This window comes from Chaetodon auriga, chromosome 12 (assembly GCF_051107435.1).
Source record: "Chaetodon auriga isolate fChaAug3 chromosome 12, fChaAug3.hap1, whole genome shotgun sequence".
NCBI lineage: Eukaryota > Metazoa > Chordata > Actinopteri > Chaetodontiformes > Chaetodontidae > Chaetodon > Chaetodon auriga.
Genome location: NC_135085.1, coordinates 6,913,450 through 6,937,232, shown reverse-complemented (window position 1 = coordinate 6,937,232; position 23,783 = coordinate 6,913,450). Strand labels below are relative to the sequence as shown.

The window sequence follows — 23,783 nt, the reverse complement described above, 5'->3', positions numbered from 1 at the left end:
ACCATTTGAATTATTTTTTGTTAGCCTACTTCAAGCTATCTAGCTCAGCCATGTATGCTTCAAACTTCTTCTTCTCTGCTTGCTAACTATGCACATACATAGTGTTCTGGTGTTACAGCTGACTCAATATGTGCACATTTTCTTCTTATCAAAACCTAATGTATTTATTTATTTAATTAGCGGCACTACTCTACAGCCTATATCGAACCAGCCTACTTACTCTATGTTCCCCCTGCACTTCACCAGAAGTACCCCCTGGGGTAGGAGTTGGGAATCACTGTTGAAATATGCCAAGCTGGTCGAAAAGTTCTATCGCTGATGACTGTGAAATGCAGAGTAACATCCACTCACTGTTAAAGACCAAATCTTAGTGTGCGTAATATTCAATAAATAGCCATGAAACATTGAGTCTGTTGGGACTTTAAACCAAACAGGCTGTACTATTATGATTGCACTGAATTTGCAAAAAATCATTCATAGATGTTTCTGCACTGACTGCAAGTTCAGCGTGATTCATTGCCTTTTTATTTTTTTTTATTTGCTCTCCACAGGATTCTGCCAGCCCTGAAGAAGGTGGGGTTGGGGAAGAGAGAGGCATTTCTTAGATTTGTGTAAGTGTTGTCTGTTTGACAGCCTTATTTTTGGTTTAAAAAAATGTAATCTTGACAGGAATTGATTTCCCAGCATTCAATCATGTAGTCCAGGGCGAGAATTCACATGCCGTTCATTCATGCCCCGAATAAAAACTACCATGTATAAAATTCTACATTCAAACAAAACTATGCTTTGGGAAGAGTAATGAAAAAACACCTTGAAAAGCATATTATTAACACAGGCCTTGAATCAACACTCAAGGGGGCTGATTGCAGGTTCTACTCTGAGTCTATTTTTGTTTCATTTTCCCTGCAGGTGCACACAGGCATTCAACCCTTTAGATACCTGCTCGGATATATATTTTCTGAAATATTTAAACATAATTTCAGTGCAATTAAACAAAGCATCAAATCTGCATTAATCCACAACAAAATTGCGCGGACAGCATCTGTGCGCAGAGTTAATGACACCGAACATTATGAAGAAATTTGTCCAAAACCCTTCTTCTGGGAAAAGCCATTGAGGAGGCAGAGCAGAAATGCATTAATAATTCAGTCCCAGATATCTCATATTTGACCTCATACAAAAATTCATTCCCTTGTGTTGAACCAAGTTTGAAGAGGGAGAGAACGGATACTTGAAAGAAGGTGGATGGGTAAAAGTAAGAAAGAAAAAAAAGAACAGCATCAGTATGAGAACCATGAGGTCTCACTCTTCTCTGATGCATCCTCACTCCACATGTTGATTGATGGGATCACAGGCAACCTTCACTATAAAAAGAAAAGCCGAAATCTCATTGGTAAAACATCCCAGCGATGAAGACTGGTGTGCATCCGTTTCCTGTATAGTGTGAATGTGAATTGTGATTGTGCAGTGTTGCTCAATTTGCATTAGATTTTCTTCCTCTTTTTTAAATGAAAATAATTTGAGGTCTAACATTGATAGCTGTCCTTGACTGTCCTTGAATGTTTTTAATATCCAAAACACAAACTGAAATCTCCCCCACAAGCTTATAAAACATTCAGATTTTGAAAACAGCTCTATAATGTGCTTTCCAGAATCTTAAACATGTAGCCATAGATCTCTTTCTGCATCAAAAACGGCTGAATAATCCACTTACTGTTCATAGCCCATATACAATGACCTCTGTGGCATTACAAAGTGCGAGTGCATTCTGGAAAAGGTAAAACGCGTCCTGTGCTTGTTAGCGGGGGGCTTTTAGCAGCAGCAGTACTTTAAAACCTTGATTTTCACATTACTGCTATCATTAGTATTATTTTTGCATAATTTTCTGCCTGTTCAATCAATTATGGAGGTCTCTGATCAACAGCACATGCCTGCAGGTACACTGGTGGGGATCTTTGAAAATAATACAGAGTGATTAGGGGAGGTGCGCCCTGTATAAAAATGAAACAACAGTTTAGTACGCTCAGCATGTATGCAGTGATAGAGAGGTTGTGCAAAAACAGCAGACACACCTCAAAATGACAATCAGGCTGTTAGTCTCACCAAAAGCTGGACATTTTGAGCTTTTGCCATTGTGCCCATGACAACCATTGTTAGCACGGCTTTGTTGGACATGTAATGACACAGCCTGAAAATTGTATCACAGTGGGCACAGAGGAAATCCATTTGCTTCATAGGACAACTGGAATATTTCATTGTGTGAGATGGGCAGCGTAATACACCTTCAGCTGTGATAAGGGACTGTTGTGGTGGGTTTCGGTCAGGTTGTTTTTTTTTCAGTGTTTGGGACATGATCTAATTTTGTCCTTGTATTAGCTCAGCTGTCTGCTGTGAGGCTGCTGTTGCTGAAAATGTACATACAGTGTCATCTGGGGGCGGGGGTTACAGTAACAATAGAATGGTTCATCTCTTCATCCAGCACTTCTGCACAGAGCAGCTCCAGAAAGTCGCTGCACCTGGGTGTGATTTGCCAAGATATAGTTATACTACATAACTCGCAATTTGTCAGCGTCAGCTCCTCTGCAAGCCCTCATGCTTATGTTTATGTGCATCTTCTCAGAAATATAATTCCAGTTTAAGTCTTGAAAAAAAAAAGTGAGCATATTTCTCAAAGTGTTGAGCCATTCCTTTAAATTAGATTTCTCTATGAACGCCTCGCCTGGATGATACAGCAAATTATTGCAATACCTTATCTCTTTATTCACATAGGTCTGTCAAGTTTCCAGCAATTGCAAATGGAAAGTTTGTCATCACTGAAGGTTAAAGGTGCATTCCCAAGTGTTTTACGCCACTTAACATACTGGTATGGCAGTGATGCAATACAGTGGCCATGACAGGCAGTATTATTAATAAAATGCCATTTTTGATGCCTTTCAGTTGTTCCTTATTGGATTATCATGAAATAAGCATGGCATGTAAGACAGTTTTAAGATACATCCACACAAACTGAAAAAGCATTCATTTTCTAAGAATATTGATGTTTTTGAGTGTCAATATGCCTCTTGGTCTTGGGATGAAGCACAGATGTCTTACTGTTTCAAAAAGCCTTTCCAATAGCACTCTCCTATCTTAGTCCACAGGCAGCTTTGAAAGTACACCTGATGCTACAATGCTTAGCAGCAATGGGAAAGAATAAGAGTTTATGAACCATGGATCTCTCACAGACTGACCTCTACACAGTGACTGAAAGCCTCAGCCTTCCTATAAAAACCCATCCTTTACACTCACCTACATCTCACGGGTTGAAGGGAAGAATAAGAAAATACAAAAAGCTCTTTCAGCATACAGTTTGACGATAGATTAGCTGTGTTGATTTGACCGGCTGTCCTTGTAAGAAAAGAGACAATGAATCTTTTCAAATACATTTTATTATGTAGAAACCAAAGACAGAATGTACAATATTCACATTAGAGGGGTTGTTACAGACTGATGTTAATGGAATTAATTTTGCCAAAGAGTCAGTTTCAGACTGAATAAAAGAATAAAAATGTTAATCCCTTGTTCTAGTGATGCACCAAATAAGTAGAAAAAAACATGATGTGTTAACGTCAAGAAATATGCTGTGTAATGTTATGGTAGATATGTAAAAAAAAAACAAAAAAAAAACACCAGGCCCACTCACTCATGTGGGTAATGACAATGCAGTTTCAGTAAGAGCGTTGGTGTCGGTCTAATTCTAATGAAAAATGAACCGGGGACCACAAAACAACTGCACTTCACAGTGAAAATTAGCTTATCATATTCACACAAAACACTGACAACACACACAAAACAAAACGGAAAGAAAAGAACAAGTACAAAATATGAATCACTGGGTTTAATCCATATTGTTAGTTGCCACTATGTCCTGCACAGTCTCAGCATCTTCTGTGAGGATTCAGATGAACTGTAACACTTAACCATTTCTGGTGATGTTTGCCACGCAAAAGTATCTTTAAAGGGTTGACTTGGAGACAGAAATGTATGGTTCAGTTGTTATTTTCTCTTTAATTATCACTGTTCATCCCACTGACCCATCTTAATGTCATACAATCAATCAGATGAGGATCTCTGAGAGGCTGACTGTGATCCCGGTTTCCCCCAGCAACCACTACCTGACACTCTCCCCTCTTTTGAAGACCACATAATCATATGCTTCAAATCATTGCACCTAGGTGATTTCCTTTAATGTCTTTAATTAAGTCCATCAACATATTGTTTCATGTTAAAACACAGTTAAAACCCCTTAGCAGTGGATCTCATAGGCAACCTGTGATCCAAAGAGTAGATTCTGACTCAGGAAGAGCTCCTCTGGATCTGTTGTTAGGGGTCCCTCTCCTCCATCCGCTGGGTTTCTGCGAAGCCCCATTCCTGATCTGGTCAGTGTCTGCACCATTTCATGGTCCAGAAGAGCCTCCTTCATACCTTTCTGCTGGACAAACCCGCTCATCATGGGACACCGGGATGAAGTGGAGCCCAGAACAGGCTTGGTTCTGTTGAGTACGTACATCTCGTGTCCATGGTCATCACGGTACTCCTCTAGCTGTGCAAAGGTGGTGGGTCCATCAGAGTAGTCGTTCACGTAGAGGATGCTCTCTTCCTTGCTGGTACAGTAGGAACCACCTTCTTCTTTGCGGTACTGCTGGTGACGAGTGTAGATCATAATCAATAGGAGTATGGCAGTGAGTGCCAGCAAGGAGATGCCAACAGCAATGGCGGTTTGCGTAGCAGGGCCCAGAGCATTGAAGTCCATGCTGTCCTGTTCATAGAGCGGCTCCTGGCTAACATCCAGAACCTCTGGCTGATAGAAGGAGTTAGATGAAGAGGAAACAAATGACTGTGTGTTCAATCGAGGCCAGAAGTGAGATGAATATGGAGCAGAGGACATGTTGACAGCCAGATGAAAGGTAACTCTAGCTACACCACCGGGATTCCAGGCTTCACACTCATAGCGCCCGGCATGCGCTACAGTCACATTGCTGAGGAACAGCATGCCGCTGCCCATATCTGGATCAAAGCTGTCCCTCTCACCACCCTCCTCAGCTCCACGCACAAGCCCCTGGATTCCTCCACGACCTCCAATCTTGATCCCTCCACTACTTGGCAGGGCTGTCACCACTCCTCCAGCCCCAGGTCTGAAGAACTCACCACTGGGTCCAAGCTCTTGAACCAGACCTCGAGGTGATAACTGGGGCTTGCCATGGGAGGCTTTTTTCCAGGTCACCTGCGGCTGAGGGTATCCTGAGGCCTGGCAGGAGACACGAAGGCTCTCCCCTAGTCGCACAGTCAAGTGACTAGGCTCAAGCTGCACCACAGGGGGAATGCAGACCAGGCTGTTGGGAGCAACCTCCACCAGGCTGAGATGGGAGAGGCGAGGTGGTTCAGAGCACATCAGCCGACGCTGTTCGGCAGAGCTCAACAGACGCTGACCATCTTCTCTGATCCAGGTTCTCAGCCAGCCCAGAGCACAATCACAGCGCCATGGGTTCTCTGGAGGTCAGGAATGGAAGCAGACAAGGGAAACAGATAAAACAAGTGTGTGGTGTTGTCAACAGCTGTTTCCAAGGTCAAGAATGAACTTTGAACCCCAACTTTTGAGTCAACATGGATGAGGATACTTTAAAGTGCCCAGAAAAAATGAAAATTTGAACATCGGCTATTCCAGGACAAACTCCATCTGCAACTTGTTCATTCCCAACTCATCACATACGGATGCTTGTTCAGGAACCCTTGGCGTCACTTTTTAAGGCACTGAACATCATTTTAGTACCATTTTTCAGTGTGCAGGGCAGCCCGATAGACTTCCATAGAAATGGTGTATTTTGAAGAATGAAAAAAAATCTACATATATAGGAGGTTTGGGTGTTTGGGTGAGTCAAGTACAGGACTTCCAGAAAACCAGGGTTCATGTTCCATGTGAAAGCAAAAGTAAAGGTTGATTTCTTTGTAAGTGAATAAACATAACCTAACCAAACTGCAACCATTTCTCAGTGCTATGCACAAGTTTATCATCGTTCTCAGCAAACTTTTTTTTTAAATCTAACTAATGCTAACTTGACCACAGAGCCACGCATGTGCAAACATGATGCTAGAGGGCTACCCAGAGCGTCATAGTTTGAAGCATAGGCCACTGACCAATGTGTTGCCATCTGCTGATGAAGCTCATCTGATGAGATTGAAAGTTCCAAAAAAGCTGCTAAATGGACCTTGAGGTGGGATTTTTTTTTTTTTTTTTTTCAACTACGGTTTGCAAGATCAGGAATTAACTTTGAGCACCAATGTTTAAGCTAATAAACAATAAACACATTTATTTTGCTTATGATAATTTAAACTTTGTTTTTTTCCCTCAATGATTAATGGTTGGATGAAAATCTGATGTGTAACATATTTTAAAGGGCACTTAATCATCATTGACGTGTCTGTTGGTTGTGGTTGTTGCAGTGCATTCTTGGGCAGAGTCAGTTCTTCCCATTTGTAGTATGGGAGCATTTTTCAAGGTATTTTGACTTGATTTTGACATATTACATTAAGACATAATGTGTTCCAGGAATTCTGTCCTTGCTCTGCTTACCTGTGACACGGAGCACCTGCAGGCTGACAAGCGGCTTGAGGGATGACGCTCCCAGTGTGCGGAGGTGATTTCTGCTGAGGTCCAGCAGGGCCAGAGATGACAAGCCAGACAGAGCCTGCTCTGCTAGCAGCTCTATGCTGTTTTCCTGGAGATGGAGTTCTTGCAGACGCTGCATACAGCAAAAAGAAGTAAAGCAGGCTAAGGAAAATGTTAAATGTTCAAGTTAAATGAAGAGGGAAAGAAATGTCAAATGTAAAGACTGGATGACTCAGTTCCACCTGACTCAATCTATACTGTATTATTGTATAGTATGGATTAGTCAGAGATGTTGTCATGAACTGGATTTACAGTTGCAGGCGTCATTCTATATAATCCATGAAGAGGCATCCCATATTGGAATAGCTTCAGCTTTGCTGGCAAAAGCTAAGCTTTTTCACTTCACCAAAATGGATTACAGTGAAGGTTTTTGTAATGCTTCAAACTAAATAAGCATTAAACATTGCTGTCCATTCATCCATTCATTCCTTTATGTCAGCCCACCAACCTGCAGTCCCCTGAAGGTGTAGTCCTGCACTCGAGTGATCTGGTTCCCAGCGAGGTAAAGGATCCGCAGGTGCTCCAGACCACGAAACATGTCTGGAGTGACCAGGTGAATGAGGTTGCCATTGAGGGCGAGCTCCAGCAGCTGGCCCTGGCTGAGAAAAGCCCCAGGCTCCAGGGCAGAGATGCTATTATTCTGAAGGTAGAGGTAATGGAGGCTGCCCAGCCGAGTCAGGTCCTGAAGACGGATCTGCACTATAGTGTTGTCCTGGAGGAAGATGGTCTATAGGGGAGACGGGGTAAATGAAAATTTAGAGTGGTCACAAATTGATTGCACTAGAGGCACAGAGGAGGGGATGTGATATTTGAATTGGTGTTTTGTTTTGTAATAGAAAGTAAGCCTGGTCTGTTGCTGTGCTGTGCTCACAGGGCAGAAAAATGTATCAACCATGAGGAGAGATTACATTAACAATGGGGCCACCTGTAGAGCTATCTGCACTCATGGGCTGTGCAGAGCTTTGGGCATATGTTTATATAGGTATTTCAAACAATGTGAAAATGAGCTAGTTCCTGACCATAGTGATAAATATAAATGTAGCCCCAAGCAGCAATGATCGAGGCCTAAGAAGACTGTGCGAATTTGAATACTTATTTCTTATTTTTTTCTTACTTTCTTATTCAATTGACAGAATACACATGCATGAATTGGCATATTGTTGGCAAGTGGTGATACAAATCTTGGACCTTTGTATGTTCAGAGAAAGTGACTTATTGACAGCAGCACTTAAGAAAATTGAGAAAAAATCTCAAAATTGACATTTTTAATTAATTAGGTGTGAACTTCCCCAAAACGAACACTGAGCTGCTATCTTTACTCTAAACAGGGATTTTTCTACTGTAACCTGCAACCCCACAATGCTCAAATAACATGCCCATTGCCTTTGGACATAATGCTTGGTTAGTACTTTAGGTAGTATCAAGCTAGCGTTTGCATCTTATTTTGGAGCAGATAAAGACAAAGTTTAATTCATTCAGCACGTTAGTTTTCGTGTGTTAGGTTTAAAAGACTAAATAACGATGCCATGTTTCAAACTCTTGAGTTTCCAAGTATCGCTCTTCTGCAAAGCTTGACAGGCCTGCTGCTGCCTAGGTACAGTTACTAAGTTATGATTGGACATTTGCTATTTGGAGGAGGGGTTCAGCAAGGGTCCGTTGGGATGCATATTCCGAATGCGCTGGATATGTGTCCAAAGAATGCTGAATGATGACAGCATATCGCGTGTCTTAATCGGAAAATGCTACATTCGGAATAAGGCCTAATTCAAATTATCCAAACAGAATATGCTGTTTACGTGACCCGTATAAATTTGGAATATTGTAGAATATTAGAATGCATGTGAGCATAGCCAGAATGACTTGTGCAGCATTTTTCCCTTTTCTTAGTGGTTCAGTTATTTTGCCAAATACTGCAGAAATCACAGACCTTGTCAGCAAACATCTTCAAACAAAAAATGTTTGAGTGATTGGAGCTACACAAGAGCATGTGTTTGATCCATAATGCATGTCTGTTAGCTTGATTGGTAATGTGCATTCATTGGTGATGTTTTCAAAGAAGTAAACACAGGCCACGAGGTAAAGCATGACTGAAGAGATAGACCTGCTGATTGAGGTTAATGGAACAATTTATCCGGGACATGCTTTTCATTAATATTCATGAGCTGCAGTAATGTTGGGGGGCCTGAACAGAAGAGGAAAAGATGGTGTAATGTTAAACATCTTTTCAACAGATGATCAGAGGGTGTGCAAGAGTCACTTTCTGAGCAAGAATGAATAATTACACAGCTAACAGCGCAGCCCCTCCCTCAGGCTTACATCAAAGAGGGTCACGGCGAATTGATTAACCACAATCATTTCAGGGTAATAGGAATGGATCAGAGAGGGAGTCAACTGATACAAAACCACTGATGCGGGAGGGGGGGGGGGGGGTCAGCTGCAATACACTGGCAGCTAGTGCCCTAACTAAATGCTGAATGCCCAACTGACCTCAGTGACAGAGGAGACACCCTGTGGGATTTCTTTGAGCCCAAGAGATCCGCACTCCACTGTGAGGCTGTAGCAGCGACAGCCGGAGGGGCATCCCAGAGATGCTCGAGGGATGCAGGCCAGGATGATTAGGACGAGTCTGGAGAACCACAGGAGGCCCATGGTGGCTTTACAGTGGACCTTCAGAGACAAAACCTGGAGAGAGAAGGTGGAGGAAGGAACTAAAGTAAGCGTCAATCACTGTAACACCAAGCTTTTTTCCCCTCACGGTATTGCATCGCATCGGCAAAGCAAAGATTGACAGTAGCTGCAGATACGTTGTATAAGCAGATACTTGTGAAACGGTGAGGAAGGGTTGATAAAAAACGAGCGGAACATAAGAGTATCTCCGCATCCCTGCCTGTTTCCCATTCAACTGCGTCTATTCAGTGGAATTGCTGCAGCTTCTATTATGGGCTTCAATTAATTAAAGATGTGATAAAAGATGTGCAGGTTGCCTCAAGGACCTCTCTCTTGTCTTTTTAATGCATGCGCAAACACCCTCACACTCTCCCTCTATTTCAGTCTCTCTCTTTGTCTTAGGTACACACACACACACACGTGCAAATGTGTAGGAAAGAGAGAGGCTCTGTTTTGACCCTTATAATCTCAGAAACCACATTTACCTCCTTAAAGCAAATCTCAAGTGGTAGCCAGCTCTAATCATCCCATCAAAAAAACGTCAGCATTGGCGGCTTGTTGCACCTTGCAGCAATATCTCCCTTTGATATAAACCCATCACCGAGCAACTCATCCATGCACATTTTTTATTTCTATACACCCCAGAAGGGATTTATTGTTCCGCTTGGCTGTTCACATCAAAACGGCCTCAGACTTGCTGTCCAACATCATGTAGCCCAGCAGTGTTCACAACAGTTCATCGGGAGCAGATCGCATGAAGATACCGCAGGGCTGGAGATATAATACATGTTGAAATGTCACACTGAGCCCGTCATTCTGCTGTGCTGACAGCAGGTAGATTTATTGTGCTTTGCTGAGCCGCCTGCCTCATTCTATACAGTCTTCATCCGGTGGAGAAGCAGACATCTCATTGATCCAATCTTAAGTCTCACAATGTTATAAAACATTCATGTGCACCCCGGCCATGTCTCCGTATCCCATTAAGCTTGTCTGTCTTGTGAAATCTCTAGTTTGCTTAAGATTGCAGAATCACCCAGACAGATAATTGATAGCATTTACATCTCCCTCTGAGTGATTTGGAGATCATCGAGTTTATTAATTATTAGAATGCACACAGATCTCATTACAGTGAAGCGATGAAAGGGTCCTGTATCTGAAATAAACTGTGACTCATATTCAGTTTGCAGGGTGTTTGAACTGTTCTGTCAGATTGATATCAAACATGTCTCATTTGCAGTGTTATAATCCAGACCAGTAATTTAATGTCCAAGCACTACAGCAGCAGGATCACTATTTCAGTGGCTGAGGAGTCATTCTCAGAGCAGCCACACTACATTATTGAGCAAATGAGCAATGAACTGGATTTTAATATGGCATGTTTGATTTAGAGCGCATTTAGGAGGATAGCCAGCCAGATTAATACAATGTGACCTACATAAGCCGTTCAATCATCTTCTCTCAGCAAAAACAGAGAGACACTTATTAACAAAAGCGTACCATTTCCTCTCTAGAGCTCTCCAAACAAGCGTGGAGAGAAATTATGTGTTCTATTGTTGGGGAGAGAAAGCACAAAAATTGAATTTTGAATAAGGCCTTGGTCTGTCATTGAGCTTTTGTTCCTTCTCACAGTGAGATGACTTTTAAATAGCTTTGACTTGCTCGAAAAGTGTCAGAAGGGAACCAGAGAGGAAGAGACTCGCCTGCCCTCGGCTAAGAATACACACAGAACAGGATGCACAGCCTGTTATTTGTTGTTAGAATATGAGACCAACATCAATGCAAATGACACCCTGCCAGGTAGGGAAAATAGCTTATGCATTTTTCTGCTCATTTCAGTGTTACTCTGTCTTTTAAAAGCCCGAGCAGCAATCGTGCCACGCACTCAGTGTTAGTACAGGGCTGATGAGATGTAGAGACAGGGATAACCTATGGAGTTATCAAGGTCTGCAAACAGAAAGGAGACAATGACAAAAATAAAGCACCATTTGGGGAGCGGTGTCTTTAAATAATGCTGCTGACTGCAACTTGTCTTACAGTATGCACTGTGCTATTTCAGATTTGGTTTGCCCTCAGTGTGCCCGACTCTCATCTTTTGTCATGCTGATGTGGGATTTCAGTGGTAAGAGGTCAATTTGTTCATTTCAGTCTCAGTAATCCTCTGCGGAACATGCGTAATCTGCACAATCAGATGCTTGTTAGCTAAGCTGCTCTCGGCACAGTTGACGTTTTCATAGAGGGGGCTGCTTTGTTTGGTTTTAAAAAACGAGGTCGGCAACGTATCTCTATTGACTGTGTGAAAATGTGTAAACAGAATGATTAAGGCCTCCGGTTGTGTACATACGTGGATATGAGTGTTAAAGGAGAGTGGCTGGGAAGACCCGCCAGGGCAGATGTCAGTCAACAAATGCCAAAGGGAAATCTAATAAACGACTCATCACACTGTTCAGTATTCGGCATGAGCGCCTACCTCCTAACATGCATCCACACGGTGCGGCTCTGCAGACAGTGTTTGCACTGGACTCCAGAGCAGCTTGGAGTTTGTTTATTTGGACATTTCTGAAATTACAATTGTCTCTTTATTCTTGACATAGCACTTTGTTTTCACGCCCCACACAAATCATCTTCTGCTGAACAATCACAGCCCGGCCGGCCAAACACTCACAGCACAGAAAATTCTCCACATAATGCTGTTTTGTTTTTCTCTTATTTTGCCAAGGAGTGTAAGGCGTTGATGTGTCGGAGGTGCAGCAGACAGCCAGAGTGCTGGAGGCAGTAGCAAAGTTCACATCCCTGTGCTGCCACTGGTGCAGGTCGGCCTCATTCGTTGTTATGGTAACTCTTGTTATGAGGGAAGGTCTGTGCCCGAAGGCCAGCGCACAGTTCCTGTGAGCTGGTGTTAGGCAAACAATTCTACAGAAATAGAGGCTGTCATTTCCTGGAGAAAATTGCTCACAGGAACTTGAGCTATGTGATGACCCAGAGCTAAATCGTAAATTCTCTTTTAGTCCAACTCTCTCTTTCTCCCCACTTGAACTTTTTCCTCTCCTTTAGCCTTTCTCTTTTTTCACTCCCCTGCTCCCTTCACGGTTTGTCAGAAAGCCTCCATCATTTTCCCCTTCCCCATCTCTGACCTCTTTCTTTTCTCATCTCTCGTCCTTCTGCTCTGACTGACAGGTGCTAAATCATTTGTCTCAGAGCATCCTTTTGTCCACAAATAGACTGAGGCCAAGGCAAAGGGAGAACGCTGTGGCACTAACCCAAGAGTAACACACTGACTTTGAGCGATAGTCTCCGCCACGCACACAAGAACGCACACACACATGCTCATAGACATGCAGAGCACGCCTGCAAACTAGCACTTGTACACAAGCACTAGCCACCAACATTCAGGGACACACACTCTGACTGGCAGACACACACATACAGGAACACACACGCATGCTTATGCACTCGCACATCCTGTCTTCAACCAGCAGCAGCCATCATCATTCAGAGACACAGACGAGTCAGATACAAACTGGCAGCCATGTACGTACTCTCACGCACACTCGCATGCACACACATTTTTTGTGTCAGCGGTAAAGGAAGCACTGCTCAGTTAATAAGCCTGCATTGATTTCTTTATTTTTCCTCTACTACTTTGTCCTGCTGGGCTCCACAGCCATTGATTTTCAACATGAAAGCAGATATGGAGGAGGGGGTTCGGGATTGCATTTGTAAATGTCTATGTTGAGGAGAAACAAAGTAAATGAGTGCATGTCGCTTATAGCCAAGTGTGCGTGTGTGTGTGTGTATGTGTGCTTGTGCATGTATATGTGTGTGTAGCTCACTGTCAGGCTACCTGAGGCACAATCACCCTCTATGCAGCAGCACTCCAGCACCTCTCCTAACAGAGCATTTAGTCTAAAACCCTCACTGTGTCTCCGCGTGCTTAGACAAACTCGATAAATCTTCACATCTTCACATGATGAACTGCTGTGACAGGTCTGTCTGCGATGTAGAGACTGTTGTTGGTAATGTAAGCTGGCCAGCAGAAAAGCTCAAAGGTTATTGAGATAAACTGCAAGGAGGCTCGCAGCAAGCCAGAAACTCTGATTTTGTGTGGGGCAATGTGATGCTTCATTGGCAAGCTACGGTACCAGTGACACATTTTACTCCGTGCATTGAACAGAAGTGCTCTTACTTCAGCTGTAAGTGCAATGACTTAAGGAGGATTTCGAAAAATGAACTATCTATTAAGGTTCAACAGCTTCTTGTATTGGAATTCTTCTCATGCTAAGTTGATTTGCAACTGATAATTGTGAAATAAAAGCACAATGGCAAGTGTATGACTGCATAATCAATATCCATTTTCCACACAAGATTTACTTTCGTGCACTCACTGTCATCATTGCTCAAAGCATAAAAAGGATTTTAACCTCCTGTAGCCTTAAGAATTTCTTTGTTGTTATTCTGTGCTTTCTTTTCTCTAAAATCCCATTATTTACCTGCATGACTAAGCAGAGCCAGCGAAGCAAAACCTTTTCAAATAATGTTTGACCTCAAAACAACTTAAGTATCATGCGCACAAATCACACTGCTTTTGGAGAAGAACATGTTTATATAGATACAATTAATACACAAATAATAATGCAATAATAACATAAATAAGGTACCGCTTGCTGATAAGGCCACCTTCATAAAAGGACAACACAGTTTATGAAGCCGCTGCCAGTCTGCTCAATACAATGAGAAGAAGAAACACACACATAGACATGGTCGCAAGTCTCAGTCACCTTTATTGATTCTCTAACAATCTGCTGTTTGGGCACCACTTTTACACAACAGCCTTTAGAAATGATTTATAAGTAGCACCTAATGGGCTTTTTTAATGGTTAATGAGTCATTAACTTGAGCCTTATAGATCACTTATAAGCCATTATTAAGGCTTTTGTGGTGCTGGGGAATGAAGAATCTGTCTGACTGATTGGGCTGCATGACATTTTTCCTCTGGAAAAGAGCTGGACCAAAATCCATTTATTAACAACTTATTAAGCCTGTATAAATATCTTGTTAACATTTCTAACAACAGCTAAAGGATTTTTTTTACAACCTGGCAATGCAGGATTTCTTGTTATTAATGGGTTATTACTTACCTTGCAAGACAGCTGGATTCATGAGATCATGAGATCACGCAATGCAAGAATCCATCTAGCCAGTCTTCAAGTTATGGGTAAGTGGCCTCAGCACAGTGTCCTATGAGGAACTGCTTGCTGCAACGGGCGTGGTTGGGTGTGGCAAAAACAAAAATGGTGGCTCCTAACGGGGTTAGCGTAGGTATTCCTGTAACGTTAGTTATATCAGAACTGGAGAGTGGAGAGCAAAGAATGGCAGTGAAGGCTTTTTTCCATGGAAAAGATGTTTTCGCTCTCCTCCCGACTGGTACTGGCAAGAGTTTCGATCTCCTACCATGTCGTGCGGTTCGTTATTTTGATTGGTTGATATTAGCCTGTGATAGACAGATGGTCCTTCCAATCACCTGTCAAGTATTTTTTTTTTTTTAAACAGTTTCCATGGATGATGTCCCAGATGGCTCCGTGTATCAAACCATCTGGCACGTCGTGTTCAGTTATTACTGATCTAAAAATGATTTGTAGAAGATTTATTTACCATTGATTAAGCAATTAGTTACAACTTATAAATCATTTAAAAAATGGACACGAGTAATCCTCATTTTGGGAAATATGCGTATTTACTTTCTTGATGAGCATTAGGTAAAAACATCCATAGCACTGCCTTGTCTGTCCTAACAGCCAGTTAGCTTAGCTTAGCTTAAGGTAAATACTGGGAAAAAAATAATTCAAGCAGCATCTCTAATGCTCATTAATTAACAAAGTACATCTCGTATTTAAACAAACAAACAAACAAACAAACAAACAAAAAAACAAACAAAAAAACACAGAAACACAAAAAAGCAAAGTAAGAAATTTTCAAGTTGTGGTTTTATTTCAGACTCAGCGACTTCCTCGAGTCTTGTTGTGTCGGTGTGGTTGCCAGGCAACCAGTGGAGACCGTGCAGAGTGAAATTTTAAGTGGATTTTGTTACCTGTAACTTCGTATTTACCATCCACACATGAGAGTGGGATTGCTGGCAAAAAAATAAAAAATAAAATAAAATAGGCGCATTATCCCTTTAAAGTGATATTCAGGTAAATTGTTGGAAAACCAATAAAATTGAATTAGACATCAACCATAGTCTGTGTTTGTATATGTGTGTCTTTGTCTTTCATTTTATGCAGGCATTTCGTAAACACGTTGGCAGCAGTTTCATGCACTCTTTCACCTTTTGAAATACAACTGTCAGTGTTTCCTGTTAATTTCTTTTCACCTCTCTGACACTTACTCCTGTATTTTCTCATAATTTCTGGCATTGCCCCTTTTCAGACGCCAATTTTCTCTAATCTCTCGTTCTCTTGAACACGCACACACGCACACTGCCCATTCTGCTTGTCAAGGTTGGTTGATATAATCGATCAGAGCAATTTCATTCACAGTAGCTTCATCTGACAGGCTGCAGAATTTATGAGTCCGTGGATTATGCCAGAGCAGAAGGAGTGGTTTGATTTTTATATTTCTTTTGCTCCGTTTTCATCAATCTGACTTCACGCCACACTTATATGTCACTGACTGTGAATGTGTAGTAATCAGGGAGGCAAAAGTGAACACACACATGCACACCAATCACATGTGACGGTTGCTCAGTAGCTGTGATTCACATTGTAATGGATGGATGAGATCAGACAGGTTGGAAGATGGATGAGGGGGAGTCACTTCCTCCTCTACTGAGAAACAGAACAATCCCTTCCATTCTAATATTTTCCCCAGCTTTAACAAAAGTATTCACATGAATGAATTTGTATTTGATTCTGTTTTCTTTAAAGCTGTTGCCTTATTGTGTTTCCCATGATGTTCCAGATGGGTGAATCTGAATTGTAAATATTACTCCTTTTTATGGCAGTTCAGATGAAAGTGCAGGTATTACTCAAGCAGCAATAACAGTGTGTGGGGAAGTGTGTGTGCGTGCCTGTGTGTGTGTGTGTGTGTGTGTATGTGTGTGTGTGTGTGTGTGTGTGAGTGCTAAAATGAAATGAATACTTTGCAATGCTTCGATAACGATTGCTTATCATCTCGCTATTGCATTTCAGTAATACTGGGTGTGCAGTAGTGTCTGCAGAAGGAGTCACTGAATGCTCATAAATTATGTTTCTTTGTTGCCATGGAAGTGACAGCATCTGCTGACTGCAAGTGATGGATGTCAGATGTATGTCAAATTACACTCTGGCATGTTGCCTGCATTGAGGTTATCTGTGTGTTGCGTACAGACGGGAAATAGCAAAATTGTAAAAGCAATCTTTTTTTTTTTCTCGTCTGTTTTCTCATGCATTTCTTATTTCAGCTGATCTTTGCCATCTTGCCCATATTGTTCTCAGGTCAGACCAGAATTGCGGGTGCTTACAATTACAGCCAAGAGAGATTTCGCTCATCATTGCCTGGCAGACAGTAGCCAATGAAAAATTCAACATCTCTGCGGGCATAAGAAGTCAACTTGTCCATACGGATCTGTCCACACAAGACAGATACCCCACCCTCGGAGTTTAACCAACGAGTTCCTCTCTAGGGCCCGCTGTTTGGCTGCACTCTGCTGCATGTGCAGAATGGCAATTAACCAGAGAGACATGCATTAAAACTCTGACATTAAGGAAGAACCTGTTACGCTTACAAGCCAGAATGAGAAAACATGACGGAGGGACAACTAGTATGGAATAGCAAACTTGCAGTGACCAAATCAAACTGTATTCTTCCTGGCATCTCCCGCATTGTCGTGCGATATTCCTGCCAGATTCCTAAAGGATGTGTGCTGTGCTCAGCAGTGATCTTATTATACTCCCGTATACTCCCATCACAACAGTATCACTTTAATATTCCCAAGCGATCTGAAAATGCAGGGGCTCCATGGTGAAATGTCTAAGGGACAAACTACAGAAAAAACATCACTGTTGTGACACATTTGATTTGAAACAATTTCAAAAAAAATCGCCTTTTCAAATTGTGTGTTACTAATAGAAACAGCAAGACCATTTAACAATAGCACAGCAGCATGGTTGGTTAGTGACTAATAAAGAATATAAAGTACACCTCACTGAATCGAATGCAGTCTTAAACAACAGCACTGCAATTAATCCAACATTGGAGCTGATTATACTGTTCAGATTTGTTGTGTGAGAGAGGCTCGAATTCAACTTGATGCTGCAGTTTGTGGTGCTGTTGAACTGCATGTTATAACATCCATGCATATATACACTGTGTCCACTTCATTAAGTTCACATCCTCCATCTAATGCTATCCAATCCAACTGCTCTGCTATAAAATCTACTTCCATCATGATGTTCAGTGTTTACTGACGCTGCCGTAGAGGTGTTCATTCAGTGCTGTAGTGGACTGCATCATATCCTGAGGTGTTTCTAATATTCTGACCTCTTATGTAAATGGGAATGACAAAAATAAATAAATGGACCTTTCAGTATAATGTCATCCAGTACATCACCATCTTTAACTGTGGCCTCCATAATGAACATAGAATTTCATTTACACATTACCAGTCATGCCGCTGAGCATTACGAGCTTTGTAAACACAGACGTTCATGGACTGATCATAATCAGTGTGCCACAGGGGGTCTCTGGTTTCTGCTGCTGTTGTATTGCATTGCGCTGAGAAGTGTTTCTAATATTTTTCCCACCCCATTCGTATCGGTAAGAGTCGACTACATTTTGGACTGATTCTACTCATTGACGTGTACCGGATCTGTACTGTGTGTTGTACTTATTTTTAATTGTTCACACACATTAAGATGAAACCATGAGTGAATGAGCTACTGATGGGCAGCGGATGTCAGTTTGAGGCTTGGATGCCTTCAGGCTCAAATAATAACGTTTCAAATCATTCAACATCTTTCAACAAGATATAATCCTCGCCTCAAAACACACGACAATTCAGATCTGTTGTTCCACTTAATCTCCCAAAGTACACAGCAGCCAGTTTGACTCTTCAACAGACATAAACCAAAACAAGCTTCCTTTATGTGATCTTTGGGATCCAACCACGTCAAATGTGAGAACGTGAGACTAAATGATGTCTAAAAAAAACTGCAGTCCCTGACAAACAACATCTGAGAAGCTCTGTGTTACTATCCCAGACGCACACTGTCCCCTCTTCTCCCCCCCGACACACAACTGCAACCTACCGTTTCCCCGCGTACGTGGACTTGATCTCGGCGGCACTCTCCTCACTTGCTCGGGAAGACAAAATAATGATAAAAATAAAAAGCATTTAAAAAGACAAAAAGAGGAAGCCCACTTGAAATCAGTGCAGATAGATGAGCTGGAGCATTGTTTCCCTGCCTCCGCTCCGCTCCGCTCGCAGCTGTTTAGAGTCCACACAGGCTGAGCTCGTCCACCGTAACTGGACGCTGAGAGCCGACGCCGGACGTCAGCGCTGATGGTGGCAGACTTCCACTCTGATCCCTCTCCTCTGATATTGTTAGGCGGCTTTGATTGGCTTTCCCCTTTTTTTTTCCTGCCTTTTCCCTCAACGCGGACGCGATCTTCCAACAGTGACCCACTCCTCTAATTATCCCTGCTTGAACTAACTCCCTCCCCCTTTCTGTTTCTTTCTCGCTGTGCATCAGAGAGAGAGAGAGAGAGAGAGAGAGAGAGAGAGAGAGAAGGAGAGAGAGAGAAAGAGAGAGAGGGGGTTGGGGACTTTCTTCTCATTCATTCACTTTCAAAGCATAAATTCGGTTTTCTCATCGCTGCCCGGGCAGTTGCATTAAAAGTGTAATCCCCGCTGCTAAATGAACCAGGACAAACAGCGTCGCTTTTTTCTGAAACAAGACATTTGCAGAGAGTGATTTCAGCACCACGGACAGCGGCCTTGTCTTTTATTATGAAGGGTCACGGGCTTCAGATCCGATCCTCCACGCTCAGCCCCTGACAGAGGGACGCTCGTCCCGGTGCTTCCTGCAGTGGCAACGAAGAGAATAAGCGTGGAAAAGCGCGGAAAAAGTGTCATTTCTGTCTAGCCAAGGGCAAGAGAAGCTGAACTCCGGCGCTTCACTATCCCACCAAACTATAGGCTGGTGCTCAGTCACAGCAGGCGGCTGCAGTTCATGACTGGTGGTGGGGGAGAGAATGAATTTGAGCAGAGGTTACTTTCTAGTTTGCAGCCCTCTCAGGGCCCCTGCTGTCCGGCATTTGTAACATTGAAATGCTTTTAGGTTTGGGCTCATTTCCCTCGGTTCCCATAGAGCACAGATGCACTCAAGTACCCCCTCATCAACACCACCCATCATGTTCCAAAGGCGTTCATATAAACATGACATGTTTTCATACTTCAGTTTGGTCAAGTTTGCATTCATACTACTATGAGTTAGAGTTTTAACCATTTAGCCATGACTTTAGCCAACTATTTCAACTGTTTCATACTTTGGCAAGCCATTTCATTTATCCGACACAATTAACTGGGTAAACTAGTTATCCTCATTTTAGCTAGCTAATACACTCAATTCAGAAGACAGCTAAAAATAATGTATAAGCAGTTAAATTACGTTGGTTAGCTAAAATAATAGGTCCACAGTTCAAATAGTTAGCTAAAATAATGGATAAGTTGCTAAAAAGTTTGCAAAAATAATGGACAAGCAGATAAAAAAGTTAGCTACGATAGTGGACACACACTCCAAATAGTTAGCTAAAAGTAATGGCTAAATTGTTAACATGGCTAATGTTAGCTAAAAAAGTAACAAATGGTTGAATGTTGGCTAGCTAATGGGCTAACTGCAGATGAAGGAGCCACAGGACCTACACAACTGCAAACGTATCCGTTTGCCTGCCCTTTGAAGCTTTAGCCTACTTTTAGCTAACTATTTAGCCTCCTGGCTTAGCTCTGCTGTACCAACATTTGAATATATATATTGAAATTAGTTGAGCTACTCTGTTGCAATCTCACCGCTACCTCCCGCCAAGTAAAATAATTGAAATTACTGAAATGAATTACTGAAATAAATTGCTGAAGCACCCCCGCTGGTACACCAAGTTACGCCTGTGATGATGACATGATCACACACTAATCACACGCCACAGCGGTTTAAACCGCGCTGACCCACATTTAGCATCGCTTGATTAACGCCTGCGTGCGTGTGCATGCGCGCTGATGCATGGCCACGTGTGAGAAGGTTCCCATGCTTGAGCAGGTACATTAGTTTGTGTCTAATTGCGTGTCTTTGTGATACTGAGAGGGCGGCAGTGTGTGTGTGTGTGTGCGTGCGTGTGCGCGCGCGCGCGCGTGTGTGTGTGTGTGTGTGTGTGTGTGTTTGAGCTCGGATTTTAATGATCTCCTCCTACCCCCTCTGGGCCAGCACGAACCTATTTCGACCCGCATCAGGATAATTAACATCACACTCAAATGTCTGTAAGAGCAGAGGGCTCCTTTCACCATCTTTCCTCTCATCCTGCTGCTCTTAACTCTCCCTTTTTGGCTTAGAGGAAAAGCAACAAATGTTAAATTGCAACACACGGGCTATTTGTATGCATGCACAGTCCCATCCACATTTTATTTGCACATAAATTGGTTCATAAACTTTGCTAACAAGTTGTGTTTTCCAGCCATGAAAAAAAAACAAAAGCACCTTATTAAACCATTGTAGAGTTAGATAGTTGGGCTTATAATGTCATGTTTGCCAGTTGGAATCCGCAGATCTGTGGGGAAATCAGCCCTGTGCCTACTGTCCAACTGTCTAAAGTGCACTTGAACTAGACACAGTTCCATTAGTGCTGCTGTGTGGCCAACCTGAGATTACTGAGGTTCTCTGAGCCTTTTTCCAGGTGTGTGTGTTCATGTGAGTGTATGCGTGTGTTTGTGTGTGTTGGTGTGCACGCACGTTCGTGTATGTGTGTGTGTGTATGTTTGAGTAAAAACCCTTCATCCCTTTTGCAGCTCCTCCCATAGGGATTTAATGTAATTAGGAATGTTCTCTTTCTCAACTTGCCTTGTAAATGAAAACACCTCTATATCAAAGAGGGAACACATTGTGTGCAGCCCTGCTATGGATTTCCACTTCTAATATTGAAATGATGTGTCTTTTCTACCATGTGGTTTCTTTGTTGTTCAGGTACATCAAATAGAAAAACAGCAATTTCTTTTTCCTGAATCACAGTCTGCGAAGGAAGCTTGAATTAAGATAAACAAACTAGCACAGAAGTAGAATGGAAACACACGCCCCTTATTATTGTGAGAAATATAATTGTGACTGAATCATCCATCTCTTTGTTACTAAAACTGATAGGTTTCAGCTATTTGCGAAATGGCAGGCAGAGACAAACTTTGACAGCTTGATTCGCAGTCAGACCGACAGATGGAGATGGAGCAATATAGACTGGCAAATTACCAACAGGGCACTATAAGAGCAATTTGCATATTTTACAGAGCAATATAAATGAATGCAATTTTTCACATGAATGCAAAAAAAAAAAAAAAACAGGTGAGGAAATCACAATGTGGTCTGCATGAGTTATAAACAACAACATGCGCAGACAGATGCTGAGGAGATAACAGCAGTTTAAAGCAAACCTACACACGCACACACACACACACAGACGGACACACACACTCACACACCGTATAATGTGATGATCTTCCAATGAAAAGCATGCAGGACATGAAAGCTTTACAAAAGGCCGCCAAAACAACAGCTGTAATGCGACAGGCAGATATTTGTTCCACTAATCACTGAGGGGACTGTCAAACACAGCTGAATGGAGGTTAAGAGAGTCTTATGTTATTAGGCCCTGCTGCTGTGACTCTACCACACAAACACACACACACACACACACACACACACACACACACCGTGGATGAGTCAGTTGTCCATCATCCCTTGCCTTGGCCCTCACACCTTGACAGCTGTCAGAGATTTTGACATGCAAGATCACAGAATACAGGATTACACTAATCTGTGGAGAAAAGGCATGTTCCCTGGAGATATTTCTGAGGGTGCACATGTCAAGTAAACAACACTGGTTTGTACAAGTACGCTCATAGATTAAGGGGTTAGGCTCATTCAAATTGCCAAAAAACATATTTAATCATTTATCACAGTAGTATGTAACTATGCAGATCGTTTTGGGTGTCTTTATCAGTTGCATTTGTCTCTTAAATTTCTGCTTCTGCTCCCAGTCCAAAGGAGAATGGAACTTCATTTGTGGTGCTCACAGTATTGAAAGATGACATTTATGGAATTCAGCAGCAGCAATGTCCCACAAACACTGTCTCGGCTAATTCGTTGACCTCTCTTTCAACAGTTTTCAGTGGAACTACTTTCTGCACAACAGAACTGTTGTCAGCATGTTCTATGGATTATCCAGGCAACACTGAAGAGAGATATTGCTTTTTTTTAAAGCTGCTCTAATCAATATTTTCAGATTAATAATGGATAACATCACCATGTAATGTGAAAGCGTTGCTTGTCGTTACAGACCACACACTATATAGACGGTTCATGTGACAAACCCACAGACAAATACAAACCAGTCACCTGTCGAGAACATCAATGCTGGACTACTCTGCAAATCACATTTCATTTCTCTTAGTTTGTCGCTGTGACCCCTTTCATACAGTCACGTTGTTATTTGATACATTGCTATCCTATAATATGGTTTGCAGCTGTCTGAAGGTTAGTGAAAGATCATAGTCATTTCAACATTGGGATTTAAAAATACAGGAAATTTTCTGGCTCCCGGCCCTGGGCCGCCCCACCACCCCTACCTCTGTCCACATCCTTACATTTAGACAAGGGGACACGCAGTGAATCTCACCACTAGGCAACCACTTGCTTTAAAATATCAGAGCAACAAGGATTGTGTTAACTAGTTCCTACATTGAGAGGCTACAATTAGGTAGTCAGATTCAGATACCAGGTTAAAGTTAAATGATTTGAACATCCCTGCATTATGTGAATGAAAGCACTAAAGGGCATAGCAAATCAGAACTTAGTTTATTTATGTATTACAGATAATATAAGGATACATACAGATCACTTACACATTACATTTTGGAGATGTGTGATTTTGAGAGAGGCTACTGGCAAAGCAGGAGAGGGTGATGATGGAAATGGATGGGAGAGTATAAATGCAGTCATTGGCAGAGCGTGTTTCTGCTCCTCTTGGGTGTGCTTATGTTTGGCAGATTTGTCTTTTTTCCCTCCGTGTGATGCACTAAAATCTATGTGGCCCATTTTACAAAAACACAACTTTGACGGACACTGCTCTTCATTAAGTACGGATAAGCCTCCTCCCATTTGGTGAGATGCATGCAAAACTT

At 42.2% G+C, this 23,783-nt stretch overlaps 1 protein-coding gene across 1 annotated transcript; it reads right to left on the bottom strand.

Annotated features, from left to right (window-relative positions):
- Positions 1-3,416: 3,416 nt before the first annotated feature.
- On the bottom strand, positions 3,417-19,089 carry lrrc24 (leucine rich repeat containing 24). Its single transcript, XM_076744108.1, has 5 exons — positions 18,655-19,089; positions 9,194-9,388; positions 7,155-7,433; positions 6,611-6,779; positions 3,417-5,529 (listed from the first exon to the last, which is right to left on the bottom strand). Exons 2-5 carry the CDS (start codon positions 9,353-9,355, stop codon positions 4,286-4,288), a joined length of 1,854 nt encoding a protein of 617 aa, XP_076600223.1. The 5' UTR covers positions 9,356-9,388; positions 18,655-19,089; the 3' UTR covers positions 3,417-4,285.
- Between the last annotated feature and the right edge of the window lie 4,694 nt (positions 19,090-23,783).